We start from the raw sequence: 24,706 nt of genomic DNA on the forward strand, positions 1-24,706 counted from the left end.
AGGTGCCCCCACATTTCTGTAATGATGGAGTCCAATCTGGTGAGGGCGGCCATAGATGTACAGGTGCCCCCTCTTCTGTAATGATGGAGTCCAATCTGGTGAGGGCGGCCATAGATGTACAGGTGCCCCCTCTTCTGTAATGATGGAGTCACGTCTGGCGGAGGCGGCAAAAGATGTACAGGTGCCCCCTCTTCTGTAATGATGGAGTCACGTCTGGCGGAGGCGGCCATAGATGTACAGGTGCCCCCTCTTCTGTAATGATGGAGTCCAATCTGGTGAGGGCGGCCATAGATGTACAGGTGCCCCCTCTTCTGTAATGATGGGAGTCCAATCTGGTGAGGGCGGCCATAGATGTACAGGTGCCCCCTCTTCTGTAATGATGGAGTCCAATCTGGTGAGGGCAGCCATAGATGTACAGGTGCCCCCTCTTCTGTAATGATGGGAGTCCAATCTGGTGAGGGCGGCCATAGATGTACAGGGGCTCCCCCCCCCCCCCATATCTGTATATGTTAGGTGCTATTTGTCCACTTACATCAGCCGCACGTTTCACTGGGAAGAAGAAAGAAAGCCATTGCCCGACTTTTTTGGTTATCTTTGAAGAAACAAAAGGAAGAGGCATTGACGTTCTGGCATTATCTGTCAGGGGAAAGTCAGGAGACCGCCATATACCTTAGCCCGCAGGTGTCCGGCTTGCAGCCCTTCGGTTGTTACAAAACTACAATTCCCATCATGCCTGGACAGCCAAAGCTTTAGCTTGGCAACAGCTGGTGGGCCGCAAGCCGGACACCTGCGGGCTAAGGTGTATAGCGGTCTCCTTACTCTCCAGGCAGTACTCCATTCTTTGTCTATGAGGCTTCAGAGGAGTGCTCAGCTCAGTGTTATTGGATGTTAAAGGGGTACTCAAGGGAAAATCTTTTTCTTCAAAATCAACTGGTTTCAGAACGTTATATAGATTTGTAATTGACTTCTATTTAAAAATCTCCAGTCTTTCAGTACTTATCAGCTGCTGTATGTCCTGCCGGAAGTGGTGTATTCTCTCCAGTCTGGCACCTCTGTCCATGTCAGGAACTGTCCAGAGCAGGAGAGGTTTTCTATGGGGATTTGCTGCTGCTCTGGACAGTTCCTGACATGGACAGAGGGGGCAGCAGAGAGCACTGTGTCAGATTGGAGGGAATATACCACTTCCTGCAGGACATACAGCAGCTGATAAGTACTGGAAGACTTGAGATTTTTAAATAGAAGTCAATTACAAATCTATATAACTTATACTATATAAAGTAGTCCCGCCTTAGATGACATGTCTGATAGATGGGGGGTGGGGAGGTTCCCATCAGAATACTTAGCTGTTTCCATTGAAGGGAATGAAGAAAGTCACAGACCTGTGCAGCCGTCTCTATTCGCTTTTTGGACAGTACAGAGGTCCAAGACCCCTCTTTAAAGATGGCTGCACTATATCTATTAGACCTTGATGAGATATTGGTGCAGATTCTACCTGCTGCCCCCATCTGTCGGGGTACAGTGATCAGGCCTGTACTGCCCCCCATGCTGTGCTCTCTGCTCCCCACATCACGTGCAGCCCCAGTTCCCTCTGATGTTCCTACACAATGGGGTTGTCAGCCATGTTGTGTTGGGGGTTGGGTGTCTCCTGCAGGCTGCACTATTCCTGCACAGCAGAGCTTTATCGGTGTCATAACATGGCATAATGACTGCACAGCTCCCCACCATACACTGCTCCTCTCCTGGAAAGCTTTATATCCCTGACATGTCCGGGATTGTCTGGGAATGTCTACATGAAAAGGGTCCATAGACGAGACCTGACAGCTGGCAGCACCTGGACAGGAAGGCGTCACATCACAGGCATCTCATCCGGGAAAGCTGAGTGACAACCACTATGGTCCCATTATGGCCTCACCCAGCTCTCCCTGAGTCCTGAAAGGCAAATATGTGACATGGGCCTGGATATGTAGACCTATGGCAGCTCCACTTCCTCACAGTCCTGGCTATATAGACCTATGGCAGCTCCGCTTTCTGAGTCCTGAATATATAGACCAATGGCAGCTCCGCTTTCTTACAGTACTGTATTCTCTCCAGTCTGACACCTCTGTCCATGTCAGGAACTGTCCAGAGCAGCAGCAAATCCCCATAGAAAACCTCCCCTGCTCTGGACAGTTCCTGACATGGACAGAGGTGGCAGCAGAGAGCGCTGTGTGAGACTGGAGAGAATACACCACTTCCAGCAGGACATACAGCAGCTGATAAGTACTGGAATATATATTTTTTTTTTCAATAAGTAAATTACAAATCCATCTAACTTTCTGATACCAGTTGATTTATAAGAAAAAGATTTTGGGGGAGTACCCATTTAATGGACATTAGATTGGTCATCAGACCTGTAGCCGGGACTAGACACAAAAAAAAAACGCACCCCGGCCTGTCCCAGCCAAAGTGACAGGCCTGTGTGCAGAAATGTCTGCATGGGATGTGAATTTTTTTGGGGGGGGGGGTATCGGTAATGTTGCACTGGATGCATCAGACCTTGTTGTCTGGCCTCTCGCCACAACCCTGAGATGATCCTGCGATGGGTCTCGGTGTCCATCCAGCTGTTCCCTCCGGGCCAGGATGACAGTGCGGAGGCTAATGGCCAATTACTCCTCCAATTAGCTGCTATTATATGGAACGCGCCTGCAGACAGGAAGGAGATTGATAGCTGCAAGAAAACACCAGAGAAGCTGCCTGTATAGGCAGGCGACCATGGAGCAGAGACCAAAAGGGAATGCAGTCCTATGTAAAGCGGCATACAGCTCTGCTACATCCTTAGATTCTATTTAAAGCTTTACCTACTGGCTGTTTAAGTTTTCCAACTTTCCAATAGTCTTCAGATTTAAAATCATTAACTATTTCTCCGTTCACAAAGTGTCATGTTGATATATGTACGGCTCCTCTGGCGTTTAAGGGGTAGTTCGCCACCCATAAAAAAAATTTCAAATCAACTGGTGGCAGAAAGTTATATAGATTCCAGTACTTATCAGCTGCTGCATGTCCTGCAGTAAGTGGTGTACTCTCTCCAGTCTGACACAGCGCTCTCTGCTGCCACCTCTGTCCATGTCAGAAACTGTCCAGAGCAGGAGAGGTTTTCTATGGGGATTTGTTGCTGCTCTGGACAGTTCCTGACATGGACAGAGGTGGCAGCAGAGAACACTGTGTCAGACTACAAGAAGCTACAGAACCCAGAAGATGCCTTCCCTCTGTATACCATTATATGAGCTATAGGGACCACCTTCTTGTGCCCTTCCCGCACCATTACTATCCAGTTTCTTCAGACTTGCCCTGGCAGGATCCGTGTGAGGATCCGGGCATGGTCTCTGCTCCAGGTGAATATTTGGGATCATCTATAAGACGTGCGACTTGTCCCAACCCGCTGCCGATAATCTTTAATGGTGTATAATATTCACATACAGCTTTAAGCATTTCCAGCATATGGTATGACTGTAAGGAAAAAAAGACATCCCCTTTATACAGAAGAGTGACTCATTTAAAGGGGAGGTTCACATTTTGGTTCATTGTTAGAGGGGAGGCACACCTTAGCCGCCACATCTAAAGCAGAAGAAAAATTTAGAAACTTTGCCAATAGTCCTTATTAAAAAAATTTCCCACCCTTTTGTGTATAATTACTGTGCAGGGCAATGTGTCTCCATGGTTACAGACTACAAACACAGCAAGTGTAGTCTGATTCTGCAGTCACCGACCACAATTTGTATGAGAAGAGAAAGGTTGACTAACTTGCCCTATTGACTTGTGTGAATAAAAATGAAAGGAGACTCAGCCGCAGGTTTCTCCAATGTAGAGACCATACTGTAACAGGGAGAAAAGCCGTCATAATGTGCAGATATACGGCATATATGGAGTTCCCTGCAGCCTGTAAATCTTTGTACTGCCAACATTTCGGATATCTATGTGCTCTAACCCTCAGGTTTCTGTTTCTTGTAGTACTCCCCTTTGTTGAAGAAGCTCTACTGCCAGATCGCCAAGACATGCCCCATCCAGATCAAAGTAGCCGGCCCTCCTCCACCCGGCACCGTCATCCGGGCCATGCCGGTCTACAAGAAAGCAGAACACGTGACGGAGGTCGTAAAGCGCTGCCCCAACCATGAGCTGGGACGAGATTTCAATGATGGTAAGAGGGGCCTGTAACCTGCAGGGGGGGCACTGACCTGGGACCACCACAATGATAAAAACAAGGGGGGGAGGTCCAAAGATGGCATGACCACTAGGGAGCTATGGCTATGGCCCAGGCATGATGGGAAATGTAGGTGTGCTACAGCTGGAGGGCTGTGTGTTTGACACCTGTGCTGTAGGGAATTGACATGTGAGATCCCTATGATCATGTGACAGGTCTCCTCGGTGGTTTCCCAGCTGTGTGTGTGGCATCGGAGGCCTGGGAAGCTGCACCACATGTGCCGACATATTCCTACCTGGTGAGTGGGTGCAGGATATTTCATTATTTGTGATTAACGAGGAACACAAAGCAGATTGGAGCTTGGGACCCCCCCCCGCTAGAACCTGGTACTGATCCCAAGTCATAGTGATGATCGCTATATCAGATACCCAGGTAGCAGAAATCCTCTCACCCACTACATCTATGGTGGGCAGTGCTGCTGGGTCTTCGGTGGATCTGGGTGAGGTTTGTAATTACCACCAAAAAAGCACAATTTAGTGCAGTGTCGTGCAACAGGTACTACAAGTTCCAGCAGCCTGCAGCAGTACTCCCCCCAAAAATTCAAATCAACTGGTGTTAGAAAGTTATATAGATCTCCAGCCTTCCAATACTTATCAGCCTAGTCTTGAAAAACAGTAAAGGGGTACTCCGGCAAAAATCTTATTCTTTCAAATCAACTAGTTTCAGAAATTTAAACATATTTGTAATTTACTTCTATTTAAAAATCTCCAGTCTACCAGTACTTATCAGCTGCTGTATGTCCTACAGGAAGTGGTGTATTCTCTCCAGTCTGACACAGTGCTCTCTGCTGCCACCTCTGTCCATGTCAGGAACTGTCCAGAGCAGGAGAGGTTTTCTATGGGGATTTGCTGCTGCTCTGGACAGTTCCTGACATGGACAGCAGAAAGCACTGTGTCAGACTAGAGAGAATACACCACTTCCTGCAGGACATACAGCAGCTGATAAGTATTGGAAGACTGAAGATTTTTAAATAGATCAAATCCAAATTATATTAGTAAGTTTCCTGAAAGTTTAAGTAATAATGTGAGCACACTGTTTTGGAGAGATAGCAAACACTGTGGACAATGGAGCCAATCTCCTGTGCTCAGACAGGGAGTGAAGCGCACAGCTAGACGCTTCACCTGATGACCTCTACTGGCTCCATTTACCAAAGTGAGGTTCAACCCACTGTACTCCGCAGCGCCACCTAATGGTCACTGTGTGTATTAATACTGATTTATTTCACTTCTCAGGTCAAGCAGCACCAGCCAGCCACCTGATCCGTGTGGAGGGCAACAACTTATCCCAGTACGTAGACGATCCCGTTACTGGTAGACAAAGCGTTATGGTGCCCTATGAGCCGCCGCAGGTAACTCCCACTCACCGTCTCTCCTCCATGTTCCTGTAAACCATTGTTTTCCGTATCTCTGCTTACTGTCATTTAGTTCATGTCAGGTGCTCGGCTCCCATACCAGTGTCCATCCAAACAATGAAGGTCCATATTGCATGACAGCAAGCAGAGATCCTGGAAACCAGGAGTGGGAATATTGTATCACTTTTGCAGAAATAGGAGCCCCCTGGGGCCGTGTATCCACCTGTTGACTGTCATCTTGTATTGTTTTCTTGCATCTTTTAGGTTGGTACCGAGTTCACCACCATCCTCTATAACTTCATGTGTAACAGCAGCTGTGTTGGAGGGATGAACAGAAGACCCATCCTGATTATCATCACTCTGGAGACCAGAGAGTGAGTGGCCCTCACATTATTAATGTCCTGAGCCCCTGATACAGTGTGCAGGACCCCCTCATACAGGGTGCAAGACCCCCTCACACAGGGAACCAATGCTTGGACCTATGTGTCATCTCCTGCCATGTCATGTATGGACCTATGTGTCATCTCCTGCCATGTCATGTATGGACCTATGTGTCATCTCCTGCCATGTCATGTATGGACCTATGTGTCATCTCCTGTCATGTCCCAGTGTATGGACCTATGTGTCATCTCCTGCCATGTCATGTATGGACCTATGTGTCATCTCCTGCCATGTCATGTATGGACCTATTAGCCCTATGTGTCATCTCCTGCCATGTCATGTATGGACCTATTGGACCTATGTGTCATCTCCTGCCATGTCCCAGTGTATGGACCTATGTGTCATCTCCTGCCATGTCATGTATGGACCTATGTGTCATCTCCTGCCATGTCCCAGTGCATGGACCTATGTGTCATCTCCTGCCATGTCATGTATGGACCTATTGGACCTATGTGTCATCTCCTGCCATGTCCCAGTGTATGGACCTATGTGTCATCTCCTGCCATGTCATGTATGGACCTATTAGCCCTATGTGTCATCTCCTGCCATGTCATGTATGGACCTATTGGACCTATGTGTCATCTCCTGCCATGTCATGTATGGACCTATGTGTCATCTCCTGCCATGTCCCAGTGCATGGACCTATGTGTCATCTCCTGCCATGTCATGTATGGACCTATTGGACCTATGTGTCATCTCCTGCCATGTCCCAGTGTATGGACCTATGTGTCATCTCCTGCCATGTCCCAGTGTATGGACCTATGTGCCATCTCCTATGTGTCATGCATTGTTTGGAGCCAAAGCCAGAAATCATAGACAACAAGTATACAGGAAAGATCGAGGCTTCTTCTCTTTTTAAATCCACTCCCAGGTTTTTTTCTTAAAAAAAATAAAAATAAAATGCATCAAAAACCTGAACATTAGAACACAACCGTAAAATGGCTACTAGAGATGAGTGAACTTCAAGCACGGTCGGGTTCATCCGAGCCCAAACTCTTGGCATTTGATTTGTGGAGGCTGAAGTAGTTGGATGCAGCCTTAGGCCTATGGCCATATCCATGTTTTCCAGGACTCCCTAGGGCTGCATCCAACTTCTTCAGCCTCCACAAATCAAAGGCCAAGATTTTGGGCTCGGATGAACCCGAACATGCTTTAAGTTCACTCATCTTCAGTAGCCATACACATTAGAAAGCCCAGCATTTCCCCCATACACATGCACACTCGGCTCAGAGGAGCGTTCATGTTTTGTGATGGCTGCTTGCCTCCTCGATGGTTAAATGATCAGGCAGATGACATTCAGCTTGGCCAGTCCTCCAAAAAAATTGTTTTGTTTCGTAGTGGACAAGTACTGGGCAGAAGGTCATTTGAAGGTCGTATTTGTGCTTGTCCAGGAAGAGACCGGAAAGCAGATGAAGATCACTTCAGGGAACAGGCGGCATTGAACGAAACAGCGGCCAAAAACGGCAATGCCCACAAGCGCAGTGAGTGTACGAGCCGTCTATTTCATTCCATCCCATGTGATTGCCTGTCTCTCTGCTGCCCTCCGGTGCTCTATAGGGGTATTACACCGCAGCAGGAAATCATTCACACACTTTAGGTCCTTTTTCCTTCCTCATTCAGAGAACACAGAAGCAGAACATCAGTCACCTGACACCACACACTATCAGACTCTGTCATACAATCTCACCATCTTTTTTTTCTGATCACAATTTAATATCATTTCCATCTTATTTTTCTGCATTTTTACCATTTTTGATTAATCCCCAAATGTCTCTGGATTTATTATAAAATGGATTTTCCTTCATTAGCAGCGTGTAAGCAGAGTCCCCAGGGAGTCCCCGCTCTGGGTGCCAACATCAAGAAGAGACGCCACGGGGAGGAGGAGATCTACTATGTCCCTGTGAGTAAAGCTGACCGGTATACATGTCAGTAAATATGTGCTGTATACATGTCAGTAAGGGAGGCTATATACATGTCAGTGATGGTGTGCTGTATACATGTCAGTAAGGGAGGCTATATACATGTCAGTAATGGTGTTCTGTATACATGTCAGTAATGGTGTGCTGTATACATGTCAGTAAGGGAGGCTATATACATGTCAGTAATGGTGTTCTGTATACATGTCAGTGATGGTGTGCTGTATACATGTCAGTAAGGGAGGCTATATACATGTCAGTAATGGTGTGCTGTATACATGTCAGTGATGGTGTTCTGTATACATGTCAGTGATGGTGTGCTGTATACATGTCAGTAAGGGAGGCTATATACATGTCAGTAATGGTGTGCTGTATACATGTCAGTAATGGTGTGCTGTATACATGTCAGTGATGGTGTGCTGTATACATGTCAGTGATGGTGTGCTGTATACATGTCAGTAATGGTGTGCTGTATACATGTCAGTGATGGTGTGCTGTATACATGTCAGTAGTGGTGTGCTGTATACATGTCAGTAGTGGTGTGCTGTATACATGTCAGTAATAGTGTGCTGTATACATGTCAGTAAGGGAGGCTATATACATGTCAGTAATGGTGTTCTGTATACATGTCAGTGATGGTGTGCTGTATACATGTCAGTAAGGGAGAGTTATGTACATGTCAGTAATGGTGTGCTGTATACATGTCAGTGATGGTGTGCTGTATACATGTCAGTGATGGTGCGCTGTATACATGTCAGTAAGGGAGGCTGTATACATGTCAGTGATGGTGTGCTGTATACATGTCAATTATGGTGTGCTGTATACATGTCAGTGATGGTGCGCTGTATACATGTCAGTAAGGGAGAGTTATGTACATGTCAGTAATGGTGTGCTGTATACATGTCAGTAATGGTGTGCTGTATACATGTCAGTGATGGTGTGCTGTATACATGTCAGTAAGGGAGGCTGTATACATGTCAGTGATGGTGTGCTGTATACATGTCAGTGATGGTGTGCTGTATACATGTCAGTGATGGTGTGCTGTATACATGTCAGTAATGGTGTGCTGTATAAATATCAGTAAATATGTAATGTATAGATGTTAGTGAGAGGCCTATACATGCCTGTGATTGTGCAATGTGTACATGTCTGTAAAGTAGCGGCCTATACATGTCAGTCAGTATACATGTGCCCTCTGTGAGTGTCAGTCCAGACATACAGTAGATGTGCCCTTGCAGTAATACGTTGTCCTGTAGGTTGTGTCTGTCTTGCAGGCTCCCATCTGAGTGCTCCGGATGGTCCTCTGTCCCGTTGTTCCTGATTTCCTCTGTTCTGTATTTCAGGTTCGGGGTCGGGAGAACTTTGAAATCCTAATGAAGATAAAGGAAAGTCTGGAGCTGGTGGAGCTGGTGCCGCAGCAGCTGGTGGACTCCTACCGACAGCAACAGCAGCAGCTGCTCCAGAGACCGTAAGAGCCTCCAGGGGACCGGACCCCCCCTTTACTCCATCACTGACTATCTACATAGAGACAGTAAGAGCCTCCAGGGGACCGGACCCCCCCTTTACTCCATCACTGACTATCTACATAGAGACAGTAAGAGCCTCCAGGGGACCGGACCCCCCCTTTACTCCATCACTGACTATCTACAAAGAGACAGTAAGAGCCTCCAGGGGACCGGGTTCCCTCCTATACCCCATCACTGACTATCTACATAGAGACAGTAAGAGCCCCCAGGGGACCGGACCCCCCCCCCTTTACTCCATCACTGACTATCTACAAAGAGACAGTAAGAGCCTCCAGGGGACCGGACCCCCCCTTTACTCCATCACTGACTATCTACATAGAGACAGTAAGAGCCTCCAGGGGACCGGACCCCCCCCCCTTTACTCCATCACTGACTATCTACATAGAGACAGTAAGAGCCTCCAGGGGACCGGACCCCCCCCCCCCTTTACTCCATCACTGACTATCTACATAGAGGCAGTAAGAGCCCCCAGGGGACCGGGTTCCCTCCTATACCCCATCACTGACTATCTACATAGAGACAGTAAGAGCCCCCAGGGGACCGGACCCCCCCCCTTTACTCCATCACTGACTATCTACATAGAGACAGTAAGAGCCCCCAGGGGACCGGGTTCCCTCCTATACCCCATCACTGACTATCTACATAGAGACAGTAAGAGCCCCCAGGGGACCGGGTTCCCTCCTATACCCCATCACTGACTATCTACATAGAGACAGTAAGAGCCCCCCGGGGGACGGGACCCCCCCCCCCCCTTTACTCCATCACTGACTATTTATCTACATAGAGACAGTAAGAGCCCCCAGGGGATAGGACACCCCCTGTACCCAATCACTGACTATTTATCTACATAGAGACAGTTGGAGCCCCCAGGGGATGGGACCCCCATGTACCCCATCACTGACTATCTTCATAGAGACAGTTGGAGCCCCCAGGGAATGGGACCCCCTCTGTACCCCATCGCTGACGATCTACATAGAGGCAGCAGGGGCCCCCACTTCTTCTGTATGTAGGATGCTTTAACCTCATGTACTTATTTCCAGTGCCCACCTGCAGTCACAGACGTCCTACGGCCCGGTCATACCTCCAATGAATAAAGTCCACGGAGGGATCAACAAGCTGCCGTCCGTCAACCAGCTCGTGGGGCAGCCCAACCAGCATGGCGCAAACACTGCCCCGGGGATGATACCCATGGGTAAGGATATTTGTTACCCCTCAAACTAAGCAGAGATTGAGAGGACTCGGCATTGCATGTCCATCTCAGTTGATGTGATTTCTCATTCACCATCTCGGATGCCCACATACATGTAACGCTGTGATTTCCTCCTCTGCTTCCAGGCTCTAATATGCTGAACAACCACTCCATGCAACCTAATGGGGAGATGAATGGGGCTCACTCTTCACAGTCTATGGTATCGGGGTCACACTGCACTCCCCCACCCCCCTACAATGCTGACCCCAGCCTTGTCAGGTAGGCCTCCTGCTCCGCTACTCGCTTGTCCACCCTTTCCTCGCACAAATCCAATGTAGATGCATTTTCTGTAAACTAACCGAAAGTAGAGCGCCCTCTAAAGTGCTGGCGTGGTAACAGGCGTGTCATATACAGCGCGATATACTACCTAGAACATAAACCTTATAAAACACACTCAGTACATGATGAACACACAGTAAGGCCTACTCTATATACACTGACCGTGTAGGGACATGACCCATAGTCTGGGGATTCTAACAGGCAGGCAGGCTACAGCAGAACTGGGATTTTATACGGACGGATGAGTTCTCTTTTCCCGCAGGGGTATTATTGCATTCTGCTCTTATTCTGGTTTTTATAATTTTTTAACCATATAAAAACACATAATAGGGCGGGTGAGGTCATACTGATGAAAACGGGGGAAAGGGCTCCATACGCTTCCAGCATCCTTTGTCCCTCTTCACACCCTCTTCTCCATAGTGCCCCAGACACTAATAGCGCCACCCTTAGGCTCCGCAGAGTTATATTGTAGGACCATCATACAGTAGTAAGGCTGACTTTTGTGCTCTATACTAGAGTTGAGCAAACTTTGTCCAAATCCGAGTGTGCAGCATTTTATTAACGGTGGCAGCAGAAGTTGGATGCAGCCCTAGGGAGTCAGGAACCGTCCAGAGCAGCAGCAAATCCCCATAGAAAACCTCTCCTGCTCTGGACAGTTCCTGACATGGACAGAGGTGGCAGCAGAGAGCACTGTGTCGGACTGGAGAGAATACACCACTTCCTGCAGGACATACAGCAACTGATAAGTACTGGAAGACTGGAGATTTTTTTAAATAGAAGTAAATTACAAATCTATATAACTTTCTAAACCCAGTTGATCTGAAAGGAAAAGATTTTTGCCGGAGTACTCCTTTAATTACGGCCATAGGCAGCATCCAACTTCAGCGGCCACTGCTAATCAAATACTGCACGCTTGGATTTGAACGTGCTCGAAGTTTGCTGAACTCTACTCCATACACATTATTCATTTCCTTTGTGCCATCACACAGTAGTTAGATCCGCCTTTTAGCCCCCGTACAGGAGTAGTGTCCCAGCTTATACCCCCACACAGTAGTAGTCCTGTTCTTGTGTCCCAATATAGAAATGGCTTTTGTTACACCAAGGTTATTCTCTATCCACAGGACGGGATAATTGACCGGTAAGGACCTCCACAAATCTTGATAATGGAAGCCCCCCCCCCCCCGAGTGAATGTAGTGAAAGTGTGTAGGTTCAGCCACCGCTCCATTCACTGCCCATGGGATTCTGGCCATAGTAGAGTTCACCCCTCATATACTGTATGTACACAGAGTATAATACACAATGTAACTCAGGATCAGTAATGTAATGTATGTACACAGTGACCCCATCAGCAGAATAGTGAGTGCAGCTCTGGAGTATAATACAGGATGTAACTCAGGATCAGTAATGTATATACACAGTGACCCCACCAGCAGAATAGTGAGTGCAGCTCTGGAGTATAATACAGGATGTAACTCAGGATCAGTAATGTAATGTATGTACACAGTGACCTCACCAGCAGAATAGTGAGTGCAGCTCTGGGGTATAATACAGGATGTAACTCAGGATCAGTAATGTAATGTATGTACACAGTGACTCCACCAGCAGAATAGTGAGTGCAGCTCTGGAGTATAATACAGGATGTAACTCAGGATCAGTAATGTAATGTATGTACACAGTGACCTCACCAGCAGAATAGTGAGTGCAGCTCTGGAGTATAATACAGGATGTAACTCAGGATCAGTAATGTATATACACAGTGACCCCACCAGCAGAATAGTGAGTGCAGCTCTGGGGTATAATACAGGATGTAACTCAGGATCACTAATGTAATGTATGTACACAGTGACCCCACCAGCAGAATAGTGAGTGCAGCTCTGGAGTATAACACAGGGTAAGTATAGGATTGCAGTTTTGACAGAAGACAGTGAGGGCATGGAGGAAACCTTTTTATATAGTCAGATGTCCTGATGGCCTCTCTAGCAGTGAAATGTTTCCTTCTAGAACCTTCTTCTGCCCCTCTGGTCGCTGTTGGTTACAGCATCTCCTCTGCTCCCGGCGCTGCCCCTGATTGGCACAGACCGCTCTGTAAACTTCATGTCCTGTTATGAGAACCGATGGTTTGTCTGTTAGTTAATTCTGCCTTTTATTTTTTCCACCCTTTTTTGTTTCTGCAGTTTTTTGACAGGACTGGGGTGTCCAAACTGCATCGAGTATTTCACATCACAAGGTTTACAGAATATATACCACCTGCAGAACCTAACTATGGAGGTAAATGCCTGGAGGGGGACTCAGACGCAATAAGGCTCCGGGACTGACAGTCACACGCAGCATAGTGCAGAGCCGACATTAGCTGTCACTGTATAGCGTAAGGATAGACATAAGAGAGCTGTCTATACTGATTACCCTATACACATAAGAGAGCTGTCTACACTGACTCCCCCATACACATAAGAGAGCTGTCTATACTGACTCCCCCATACACATAAGAGAGCTGTCTATACTGACTCCCCCATACACATAAGAGAGCTGTCTACACTGACTCCCCCATACACATAAGAGAGCTGTCTATACTGACTCCCCCATACACATAAGAGAGCTGTCTATACTGACCCCCCATACACATGAGAGCTGTCTATACTGACTCCCCCATACACATAAGAGAGCTGTCTACACTGACTCCCCCATACACATGAGAGCTGTCTATACTGATTACCCTATACACATGAGAGCTGTCTATACTGACCCCCCCATACACATAAGAGAGCTGTCTATACTGATTACTCTATACACATGAGAGTTGTCTATACTAACCCCCCCATACACATAAGAGAGCTGTCTATACTGATTACTCTCTACACATGAGAGCTGTCTATACTGATTACTCTCTACACATGAGCTGTCTATACTGACCCCCCCCCCCCATACACATAAGAAAGCTGTCTATACTGATTACTCTATACACATGAGCTGTCTATACTGACCCCCCATACACATAAGAGAGCTGTCTATACTGACCCCCCATACACATAAGAGAGCTGTCTATACTGACCCCCCCATACGCATAAGAGCTGTCTCTGCTCCCCATACACATAAGAGCTGTCTCTGCTCCCCATACACATAAGAGAGCTGTCTCTGCTCCCCATACACATAAGAGCTGTCTCTGCTCCCCATACACATAAGAGAGCTGTCTCTGCTCCCCATACACATGAGAGCTGTCTCTGCTCCCCATACACATAAGAGAGCTGTCTCTGCTCCCCATACACATAAGAGAGCTGTCTCTGCTCTCCATACACATAAGAGAGCTGTCTCTGCTCTCCATACACATAAGAGAGCTGTCTCTGCTCCCCATACACATAAGAGAGCTGTCTACACTGACTCCCCCATACACATAAGAGAGCTGTCTCTGCTCCCCATACACATAAGAGAGCTGTCTCTGCTCCCCATACACATAAGAGAGCTGTCTCTGCTCCCCATACACATAAGAGAGCTGTCTCTGCTCCCCATACACATAAGAGAGCTGTCTCTGCTCCCCATACACATAAGAGAGCTGTCTCTGCTCCCCATACACATAAGAGAGCTGTCTCTGCTCCCCATACACATAAGAGAGCTGTCTCTGCTCCCCATACACATAAGAGAGCTGTCTCTGCTCCTTATACACATAAGAGCTGTCTCTGCTCCCCATACACATAAGAGAGCTGTCTCTGCTCCCCATACACATAAGAGCTGTCTCTGCTCCCCATACACATAAGAGAGCTGTCTCTGCTCCCCATACACATAAGAGAGCTGTCTCTGCTCCCCATACACATAAGAGCTGTCTCTGCTCCCCATACACATAAGAGAGCTGTCTCTGCTCCTTATACACATAAGAGCTGTCTCTGCTCCCCATACACATAAGAGAGCTGTCTCTGCTCCCCATACACATAAGAGAGCTGTCTCTGCTCCCCATACACATAAGAGAGCTGTCTCTGCTCCCCATACACATAAGAGAGCTGTCTCTGCTCCTTATACACATAAGAGAGCTGTCTCTGCTCCCCATACACATAAGAGAGCTGTCTCTGCTCCCCATACACATAAGAGAGCTGTCTCTGCTCCCCATACACATAAGAGAGCTGTCTCTGCTCCTTATACACATAAGAGAGCTGTCTCTGCTCCCCATACACATAAGAGAGCTGTCTCTGCTCCCCATACGCATGCACACTAAGCTGAGCTGAGGATCTACCAGACTCCCTGAGAACAAACCGATCAGACATGGTAAATCCAACATGTCCATTCCTCCTCCTTCTGCCACCATGTTAAAAAGCCATTCCACCATATTAGTTTAACATCTGTTACCCAGACTCCAATCCTGACAGAAATCTGTAATTCCTAAGAAACAAGAGTAGTACATTGGGTCTTATTCTTATATTAAATAGCACCAGTCAGGGCTAGTTCTTAGAGCGATCACTTAGAGGGCTTGTCCACTTGGAAGGTTTGGACTTGCAGCTCTGGTGACTACTATTGGGCTGCTCTATGGTGTAAACATTGGTGGTCACCAGGAACACACAGCTAATGTGACTCTCTGCAGGTATAATGGGAAAGACATCATAAACCATAGTCCAAATCCAGGCCTCCCATATCCACTTCTCACCCAGAATCACCCTAATTCATTCTCACACTACATGTCCGTCTTTTCCATCTCCAACACCGGCCTCTAATTTGTAAAATGTATAAATGTATAAATGAAAAACTTCACTTACCCTTAATTTGCTGCCGCTCCAGTGGTGCCGCCCTGCTGGGTAGATGTAACATACTCTGTGCACCTGTCCAGTCTTTGGCCTCAGGGGTCATGTGATTGGCTGCGACGTCATGTGCACAATGTCCATAACTGCGCTCTGCTGCTCCAAATGACAATCAGGTGAGATATTTATGAAATCAAACGTTTTAGTATAAAAAGTTGCTGATAGGTGGCGCTGTATGGTATTTGTGTAAACTGAGGCTTTCACAGATGCGCGGGTGATTGGCCGTTTATTCCCAGCAGTTTGGCCTCCGCACTCACCTCATGTGACTTCTGGTTATGAGGTCAGACCCTCATCTATTTAAGATACTATATAACAGGAAATCCCACGGCACTCCGCAGATTCAGGTGAATAAACATGAATTTATTGTGGTTACATATCACAGCATTCCATGTGCGCATATATACTAATTGAGCATTGGTCAAGACTCTCCTGCTGGCACCCAACTTTGCTGTGTGCTGCTTCTTTTCCTTGTACTATGTAAGATACTAAGGACGGCATTGGCTGGCAATGTGTTCAGTCGTGGGAAACTGCGGCGTTGGAAACACATTGGACCTTTGTAGCATGATTTACATATAGCGCCACCTATCTCAAAGAATTTATTCAATAGCAAAGACTTCATCTGAAGTGTCCAATTTTGGTCTCATTTAGAGCAGCAGAGCGCCGCCCCAGAGGCCTCCAGTTTGATTTCGCTAGCTCTATATTAGTACAATTGTACGTACAGTTCTCTAACATACCCAGGGACCTGACTTTTCCCCATTTCCTACATAGTAACACATTATTAGCGTCCTACAGCATCGTGTCAGTGGCTTTGCTCTGTGTTTGTTGTATTGCACGGTCATAGCTTTTGCTTCTTGCTTTACTAGATGACAGGTAAACGTCTGGATTCAAGGCCCCGCACGCTCACCCTTCATCATAATCATCGTCTCTTTGTTTAGTATATAGCATTAAAAAATCAAAACAGATCCTTAGAGGAAATCTACAGAAAACATGGAATAACTCTGTGTGCAGTGTAGCTCCACCCAATTGTCAGTCATGTGACTTAACAGCTAACCCCGCCTGGCTGTGTATCTGCCTTCTGAGCTCCTCCCACAATGCACAGGAAATGGGCAGAATTATCTATTTAGCGGTGAGATCTGTAAATATGTTGGAAAACAGTGGAGTTCTCCTTTAGGTGTTTTTGTGCTATATAAGCAGAGAGACCCAAATGTTATGGGGGGGAGGAAATGAGAGGAGGCCTTTATGGTAGGTGTTACCAGATGCCGCACATGCTCCAGCCTGAAGACACCGCCATATTGATGTGACTTTGGGGAGCATTGTCTGCAGTCAGAGGCCAATGGGGAGGAGTTAGAATGGCAGCCCGCTATCTAGCACCACTGTGACTCTGAGCCAGCTGGGCCACCGGTTACATTCTGCCACCTTTGCATAGCTTGTCCGTAGTCACATATGACATCACGTCGCAGTCTTCCCCTCACTCTCATCAATATTCTCCATTTTTGCCAATGTTTTTGGGATATTCCGGGCCCGTCTTAAGCTCTTCTGTCTATTCTTGCAGGATCTTGGAGCACTGAAGATCCCCGAGCACTATAAAGGCTTGATATGGAGAGGGATCCAAGAGCTGAACAAGAGCCACGACTACGGAGCCCAACAGCTGATCCGATCCAGCAGTAACGCTTCCACCATTTCCATAGGCAGCTCCGGAGAGCTCCAGCGCCAGCGCGTCATGGAAGCCGTACATTTTCGAGTGCGACACACCATCACCATTCCCAACCGGAGCGGAGCCGACGACTGGGCGGACTTTGGGTTTGATTTACCTGACTGCAAGGCGCGAAAACAGTCTATAAAAGAAGAGTTTGCAGAATCTGATATTAACTAATAATGGAGGACACTGACCAAAAATTACACTGATGAAGCCAAAAGTGAATGATTCCAATCGGAAGCCAAGGCCAGAGGTGCAGTGGTGGCGGCTTCACTTTGGTTCTCTCTGGTGGGTCAATGATTCGGAGATGATCCAGGAGCAGAGATGATGCTTCTCTCTGTAGATATTTATAATTGCACACCAAAAGAGTGAACCGAAGGACGCCAATGCTGAGCAGGTACCCTGTACACGGATACATCCCTGTGGGGGGTTCACAGTTCATCCTGGACATCTCTATGGCTTCACCCAAACTAGGGAGATACTGGTATCCCTAGACTACAGAGGGTAGAACATGGAGGACCTTCCTCCCCAATGAACTGCCAAGAAAGTATTCATACCGCTGTCTGTTCATTGTGTTTCGTTATAGACGTTCCTGACGGGTTTTGAAAACATGTTTTGTTTTTTTTTACAAAACGTGAGATCTAAAGACCTGCACCCAAGAGGGTGTTTTTATGAAAAAGAAAATATATAACCGGGTTCAGTCAATTCCGCTGCGTTTTAGGGGCAAAACTATCTGTAATTTATGGCTGTAACCTGAGGTGTAAATATGTCGTCTCCTCGGTCCCAGAAACTTCTTGTTTCTATTATTTATCTGTAATATAAAGTATTGATGGTTTGTAGAGTAGTGGCACCTAGTCCGGTGTATGGGGGGGTCTGCAGTCCCCCCAATAAAGCTCTGTACCTTCTATGCCATATTATACATTCACAAGCTCTGCTTTATTTGACTTGCTGATTTATAAAAACTTTTAGAGTTTTTTAATTGTTTATTACGATGACTGATGTTAAACGCTCGGATACGGATGCCAAAGGCTCGGATACAGGGGGCGATGATACCATGATTGGTGTTTGTGAATGGATACAATGAACTGGGAGAAGATTGTGATACCTGTTGTGTTTGTGGACTTGTGTATAGTAGGATATTGTTATATATAATAATAGTTTCCACATTGCATTTCAAGCCGGGCGCCATGTTGGATTTCTTTGTGACTTTGTTTTTGCTGTAGGAAACCACTGCACGTCACATTAGGCCAGAACCATGACGTTTTGCTTTGGTTTACAGTTCAAGGCATGGCTTACTACTGGTAAATATGTGAACCCCAAAACCCACCACATCGGTCACATCTCAAAATCTGGTGGTACAAAAAAAAACATCTTATTTTTAATGGGCATTAAGACTGTCTGATCCCCTGTCCTTAGAAGTGGGGGCTCTCCTTGAGGAGATCAATCTATTATAGGCAATGCATTGTGGGAAACATTATTCAAATAAGTGTTAGGCCTGAAGAAAGAAACGTTCCCTCTGGCGCCACCTGTGGTTGTCTCTGGTTTGGCAGCTATCTCTAGTCATGTTTCAGGCTCTTTAATGGGTCGCTAACTTGCATCTTGTCCCAAACAACTAATCTACAGGATTTTATTATTTGTTACTAGAGTTTAGCCTGTAATGTGTACATAGGATGACTTCTTAAAGGGGTTGTCCCATCAAGACCGCCCTGTCAATTCAATTTGTTAGTGACTCTTCTCTATGACATCCCTCGTGTTCACCAGTGCAGAGAGCAGCCATGCATGTATGATCATAGACAACCATTTATCTAAATGGCTGCCTATGTTATACTGCATTATTCCCTCCCCCAGCTGTCCACCACACCTGCCTTATACTGTAACAGTAGCTAGGCCCAACATTGATCATAACTAATGAGATTTTCTATTCGGCCACCTTTAGGATCATGTGGTTGTGGTTAAAGACTAGAAAAACATGGCCTCATGCAAAAACAGCGCCACCCATGTTACCAGGTTGATGTGTTTTCCATTGTAGTGAATGGAGTTGAACTGCATTACCGCACACAACCTGTGGACAAGACTGGCGCTGTTGATAAAAAAAAACATCTTTATAAAGGTACAAACATATCAGGTGCTTCATTTCAGTCAGTGAACTCTGTCTAGAGATCAGGTGTCTGAGACGTCTCTGCTGAGTGACATTTGGGTGAACGATGATGGTAATTGAGACGACAATTTGCTGGTTGGTTTTTAACACACACATTATATATATATATATATATAATATAATTTAATGGGACGTGCATATAATTTCCCGGGTTGACACTACATTGAGCGCATGCTGGTTGCTGTTCTGCAGTGAAACCTGCGAGGTCTCAACCCTGTATCTACATTTATGTTTGTTACCCTGGTCTCATAGAATCAGAACCTCTGATTGGTTAATTGGTTGCTAATTGAATTCTGATCACCTGTGAGAACAGCGGCCATTGTGTTAAAATATCCCTATTGCTCATAGCAACCAATAAGATCAGTTTTTAAAGCAGTGATCTGATTGGTTGCTATGGGCAATACTGGCGCCCTCTACATGTACAGTACCTTACCACAATAGCGTCTGTGTTTCAGATATGAATGTAGCGGTCCACGTATTTCACTGTGGCCCTTGGGGGCCAGTGCAAGCAAAAAGCGTGTCTGATGCCCATGGCAACCAATTAGAGAAAATGAAAGCTGGACTCTGATTGGTTTGATTCACCTCTCGCCTGCACCGGTTCTCATACACCAGGGCCTTTTATATCACAATCCTCTATATTGGTTTCTCATGTATTAATTTATACTGCGCTTTGTATAGATAATACAGGAAAGGGGAGGGGCTGCCCAATGCGACCAATCAGAAATAAAAGCACTGCTCTGATTGGCTGCTGCTCCCTTTCTCTGTGATGTTTTTCTATATGAGGCCTCTAGGGATAAGCGAATTTACAGTAGTATCAAAGGGAAGCACTTCGCTAGGCTCAGCGGTCAGCTTGTCAGCCGGCTGCCTTTGAAATCCATGCCCAGAAAAGCTGGATCCAGTCCTGGCACCCAGAGGGGAGCAGCACCGGGTTCAAAGGTCGCCGGCTGACAAGTGCTTCTCTTTGCTACTACTGTAAATTCACTCGGCCCTAGAGGCCGTGTGCTGCATTTTGTCTTTTTTTGCCATATTTTCCATTGTTTTATGATGAGTTTATTTTTTCCCCATGATTTTATGTATATTTTGCTCGGTTTGCCTTGCAGGACGAGGACCTTATATACACATTATATGCAGCGCTGTGAACCCGGCGGCCATGTATAACACATCCCGATGAATTTTATTCTGTATATAATATGTTCAACGCCTGGTAAAAATAAAACAAACCTTTGGGATCCCGCAACTCGAGGACGGTCGCCCTGCTGCTCACAGACATAGAATCACAGAAAGGACGATCATTGTTTAAACAGCAGCAGAGTCATATGTTTCCTCTAAAACTTGTTCTGTGTCCTATCTGGGATTTGTAAAGCTAGTCCTGGGTTTCGAGACTCTTAAATGACGCTCCACAGGCTCTTTTTTTTTTTTTGCATATTCGTGTTTCCCAGGGAACAATGCACCCAGGATTTCACTGCATTGAGTGCTTTAACCAGCAGCCGGCAGTGTTATTTTTGGCTGCGCTCCCTGAGATCAGCGATCAGTTTCTCTTATGGATTGGTGATATGGTGACATCCTCTCCGGGGTTATAATTATGTTCATATTCTGTAAACTGGTCAAATGGGAAAAGTGCCACTTTGGGACAGAAAAATCCTTATGGTAACATGGGATTACAGGTTCCTGGGTAGCATCACTATAATACACAGCACCGCTGCATTGCATGTAGGGATGTGAGTGTACCTGCTATCCTTACACCCTGCTGGAGGTTATATGGGGGGGGGGGGGGGCAGGGTTTCACTAAAATTGGTCACATCTGTATAAATGGAGCCTAAATGTATTGAAAAAACTTCTGCAGTTTTCTGCTCTAGTTTGTGGGTCAGTTTGATGCTTGCTGTCAGTGAACAGGAACCTGCCCTGACAACGCTAAAGATCATGAACATTACATACACCTTGGCTAAACCTCCCATCCAATGTGTTTGGGGGAAGACAGGGATCAGGCATCTTGTCTTTCAGATGCCTGATCCTTTTGTTCTGGGGACAATGAGAGTCGTCAGCAGTTTCCTCCCTCCTCTCCACTGAGGACACATGCATGCTTGGCTCCTGGTTGGGGAGGAGCAGGAGAGGCAGCAGACAGCCATCCTATGTACACCTCTAGTTTAAAGGGCTTCACCAAGATTGTTAAATTGTGTTCCAAAAACAGCGCCACCTCTGCCCCCAGGATGTGTGCAGGATTGTAACTAAGCTCCATTCTCTTCAAGAGAGCTGAGCAGCAAAACAACACACAACCTGAGCACAAGGGTGGCGCTGTTTTGGAAGGAAGCAGCCATGTAAATTATCCTTTTACTATTCCACACAGATGAAGTTTTGTTGCAGTTGTATCCAATCTAGATAATCCCGGCTGCTGATCTGCTTCCTACACTGATACATTGTAGCAAACAACATATGGACATAAGTAGAGGAGAGAGATTTGTGTTCAGGGACAGCAAGCACTATCACCCCCATCATCTAATGGTAGTCTCTGATTCCCATCCTGGTCACTTTTTGGCAGCAGAGGTGCTTAGGTGTGGATGAGCTCCCCGTGCTTTAGGCCATGCCGATGCTACTTATGGGCAGTATTAGTGGGACTGTGGATCCTATCATCTGTACAGTGTAACATTCATGGCAAAACTAAAACTGTATTTTGTTGTGATCTGCTTTTTTTTCTTCTGTCACATAATAAAAAAAAAAATGAATTCAAACAATCGTCATGTTGTGGTAAATGACCGGATTATCGGGATCTATAGAAATAGAGCAACCTGTTCTTTGCATCAAAGGAAAGACGGATTAATGTGCATGTGCGGCCATTTAGACACTGACTCCCATTATAAAAATAAAGGATAAATGAACAGATCAAAACGCATCCTTTTTCGTGGTCGACTATATGTTTTGATCTAGTTTTTATCTTTTTTTTTAAATAATGAAAGTCAATGCAAAAAAACGGATCATAACAGATATACACAAATGCAGCAGTTTTATCATCCGGTCTTGATGAATCCCCCTCCGCAGACCACAACCAATGATGGGATTGTGCTGTTCTCCATTGTCTCTGTCTATAAGGCCAGGACAGGCCCATAGCTTACATTATGAATTTGTCCTAGTCACATGACACAGAGCTGGGAGAGAACACACTAAGACCTTGTTCACATGTCCCATGAAATTGTCTGTGTTTGTGGATCAGTGACCGGGACATTGAATCCTTTGCATCTATTCATACGATCAGTGTTGTGATACGCTAAGGGAAAAAATAGGACATTTCCTAGTGCAAAGGCAGATCATGCTAAGGGTCCCCCAATAGCAGTCTATGGGATCTGTGTTTTTCGTGAAAAAGGGGGATCCCAGCGCATCCCCACAGTTAGATCGAGCGATCCCCTCCGGTTGTGTCACAGTCCAATACACTGAGTAACAACAATCACTATGAGATAAGAGATAGAGCTTTATACTTCATAAATAATGTATACATTATATACAGCTCATATATATATATATATATATAGGTTACAGTAGTGACCGGGTCAGTGCTCACCCCCGATCTGATAACTATAGGACACACAATCTACAGTAAACTCATAAGAAAAGAGAAGTTACCTGCAGCTACTCGGCAGTAATAATAAGTATAGAATTTTTGGTCTTTGAAATGCATAGTATAAAGGGCCGGCTCCTACGGAGACACAAAGGTCCAAACAATACGGCTTCATATGTGGCTGAGGACTGTGTGATGGATGACCGGATAACCCACCAACACGGACTACCACGTAGTGGCTCAATAAGGTTGTCACTAGCATATAGAGGCTGGTGCTTCCCTTGCCCACATAGCAGCGAGGCCCATAAGGGTTGTCATGTATGCTCCTAGACTGTTATACGGGTTCTCACTTCCACTACCTAAAAGTAGTGACGATAAAGGTTGTCACTCCAATTCCACCACACAGGGTGACAACATTGTAGGTTCACAATGTAATTTCCCTTCCTCCTCTCAAAGTGGCCTAAAATCTGTAACACAGCATTATGTTAGAGGATCGGGAAAGACTGAATCATCCTGATGCCGAGTATGGCGATGAAGGGCAAATATATGAGACTGTAAACTCCAAATGTGTATGTGCACTTAAAGGGATTCACATGAATGAAAGGTCCAGGCTTCAATACAGGTCAGGACCAGAAATCCAGGTCTAGATAAAGGTCAGGGCTAGAGATGAGCAAACTTGCCAAACCTGAACGCTCAGCATTTGACTCCCGCTGCTGGAGAAGTTGGATGCAGCCCTAGAGCAGCCAGGAAAACCAGGACACAGCCTATGGCTGCTGTATCCATGCTTTCCAATGTTCATGTGTGAATAAGAACCATCCAAGAACTCTCGGTTGGATTCATCTTCACTTTTATTTTCAATTGCAGGCAGATAATATGAGTGTTGGTTTTAGCTGGAGGCCAAGGGCCCTATTACACGATAATCGTCCCGGACAATTATCGACGTTAAATTGTTCAAATTTAAACGATTAACGTTCTGTGTAATATGGTGAACGATTTCAGGTTAAAGATGAACAATCTCGTTTGCGATCGTTTATCGTTAAAAATGGCTTAGTGTAATAGGACCCTAAGTTGGTGTCTCTTGCCCTGACGTCTAACCAGGAGTTCTTGCATCGTTCTAATTCACTATCGAACATTGGTTAACGTGGTTGTATCCAGTATCCGATCGCCATTATCCAGTATAGACAATAAATGCAATCTGCTGCAGCACACAACACACCAGTGACTTTCCCAGTATAAGTAGCCATGTTCGCACGACCCCCTTGGCCGACTCCCAATGTAAAGCAAGTTCACTCATCTCTAGTTAGGACCACTATACAGGTACACATCCAGATGAAGCTCAGGACTACTACAAAGGACCAAACTTAGCTAAAGGTCAGGGGCCAATATAAAGTGTTTCCTCCTCTGCTCAGCTGGGACAGGATTACAAGCCACCTAGCTGTAATAATAGAAGATGAGATCTCAAGAAAGGGGGAAGGGCTTCTACGTCTGCAAATAGTTCAAATGTTGAGCACATGAACAACACGTAGT

At 46.1% G+C, this 24,706-nt stretch overlaps 1 protein-coding gene across 10 annotated transcripts in view; it reads left to right on the forward strand.

Annotated features, from left to right (window-relative positions):
• The window catches only part of TP73 (tumor protein p73), an 87,674-nt gene extending 67,954 nt beyond the window's left edge, over positions 1-19,720 (forward strand). For 6 of the 10 annotated variants that reach the window (XM_069946433.1, XM_069946440.1, XM_069946438.1 and 3 more), the window contains 10 exons: positions 3,988-4,174; positions 5,470-5,585; positions 5,853-5,962; positions 7,368-7,516; positions 7,838-7,929; positions 9,289-9,413; positions 10,512-10,663; positions 10,807-10,939; positions 13,175-13,268; positions 17,331-19,720. In XM_069946433.1, coding sequence (XP_069802534.1) covers positions 3,988-4,174; positions 5,470-5,585; positions 5,853-5,962; positions 7,368-7,516; positions 7,838-7,929; positions 9,289-9,413; positions 10,512-10,663; positions 10,807-10,939; positions 13,175-13,268; positions 17,331-17,651 — 1,479 coding nt within the window. In that variant the 3' untranslated portion in view covers positions 17,652-19,720. The remainder of the gene's footprint in view (positions 1-3,987; positions 4,175-5,469; positions 5,586-5,852; positions 5,963-7,367; positions 7,517-7,837; positions 7,930-9,288; positions 9,414-10,511; positions 10,664-10,806; positions 10,940-13,174; positions 13,269-17,330) is intronic. The other 4 variants (XM_069946434.1, XM_069946435.1, XM_069946436.1 and 1 more) reach the window with 4 other exon arrangements.
• The last annotated feature ends 4,986 nt before the right edge of the window (positions 19,721-24,706 follow it).

The sequence above is a fragment of the Dendropsophus ebraccatus genome, chromosome 12, assembly GCF_027789765.1.
Source record: "Dendropsophus ebraccatus isolate aDenEbr1 chromosome 12, aDenEbr1.pat, whole genome shotgun sequence".
Classification (NCBI taxonomy): domain Eukaryota; kingdom Metazoa; phylum Chordata; class Amphibia; order Anura; family Hylidae; genus Dendropsophus; species Dendropsophus ebraccatus.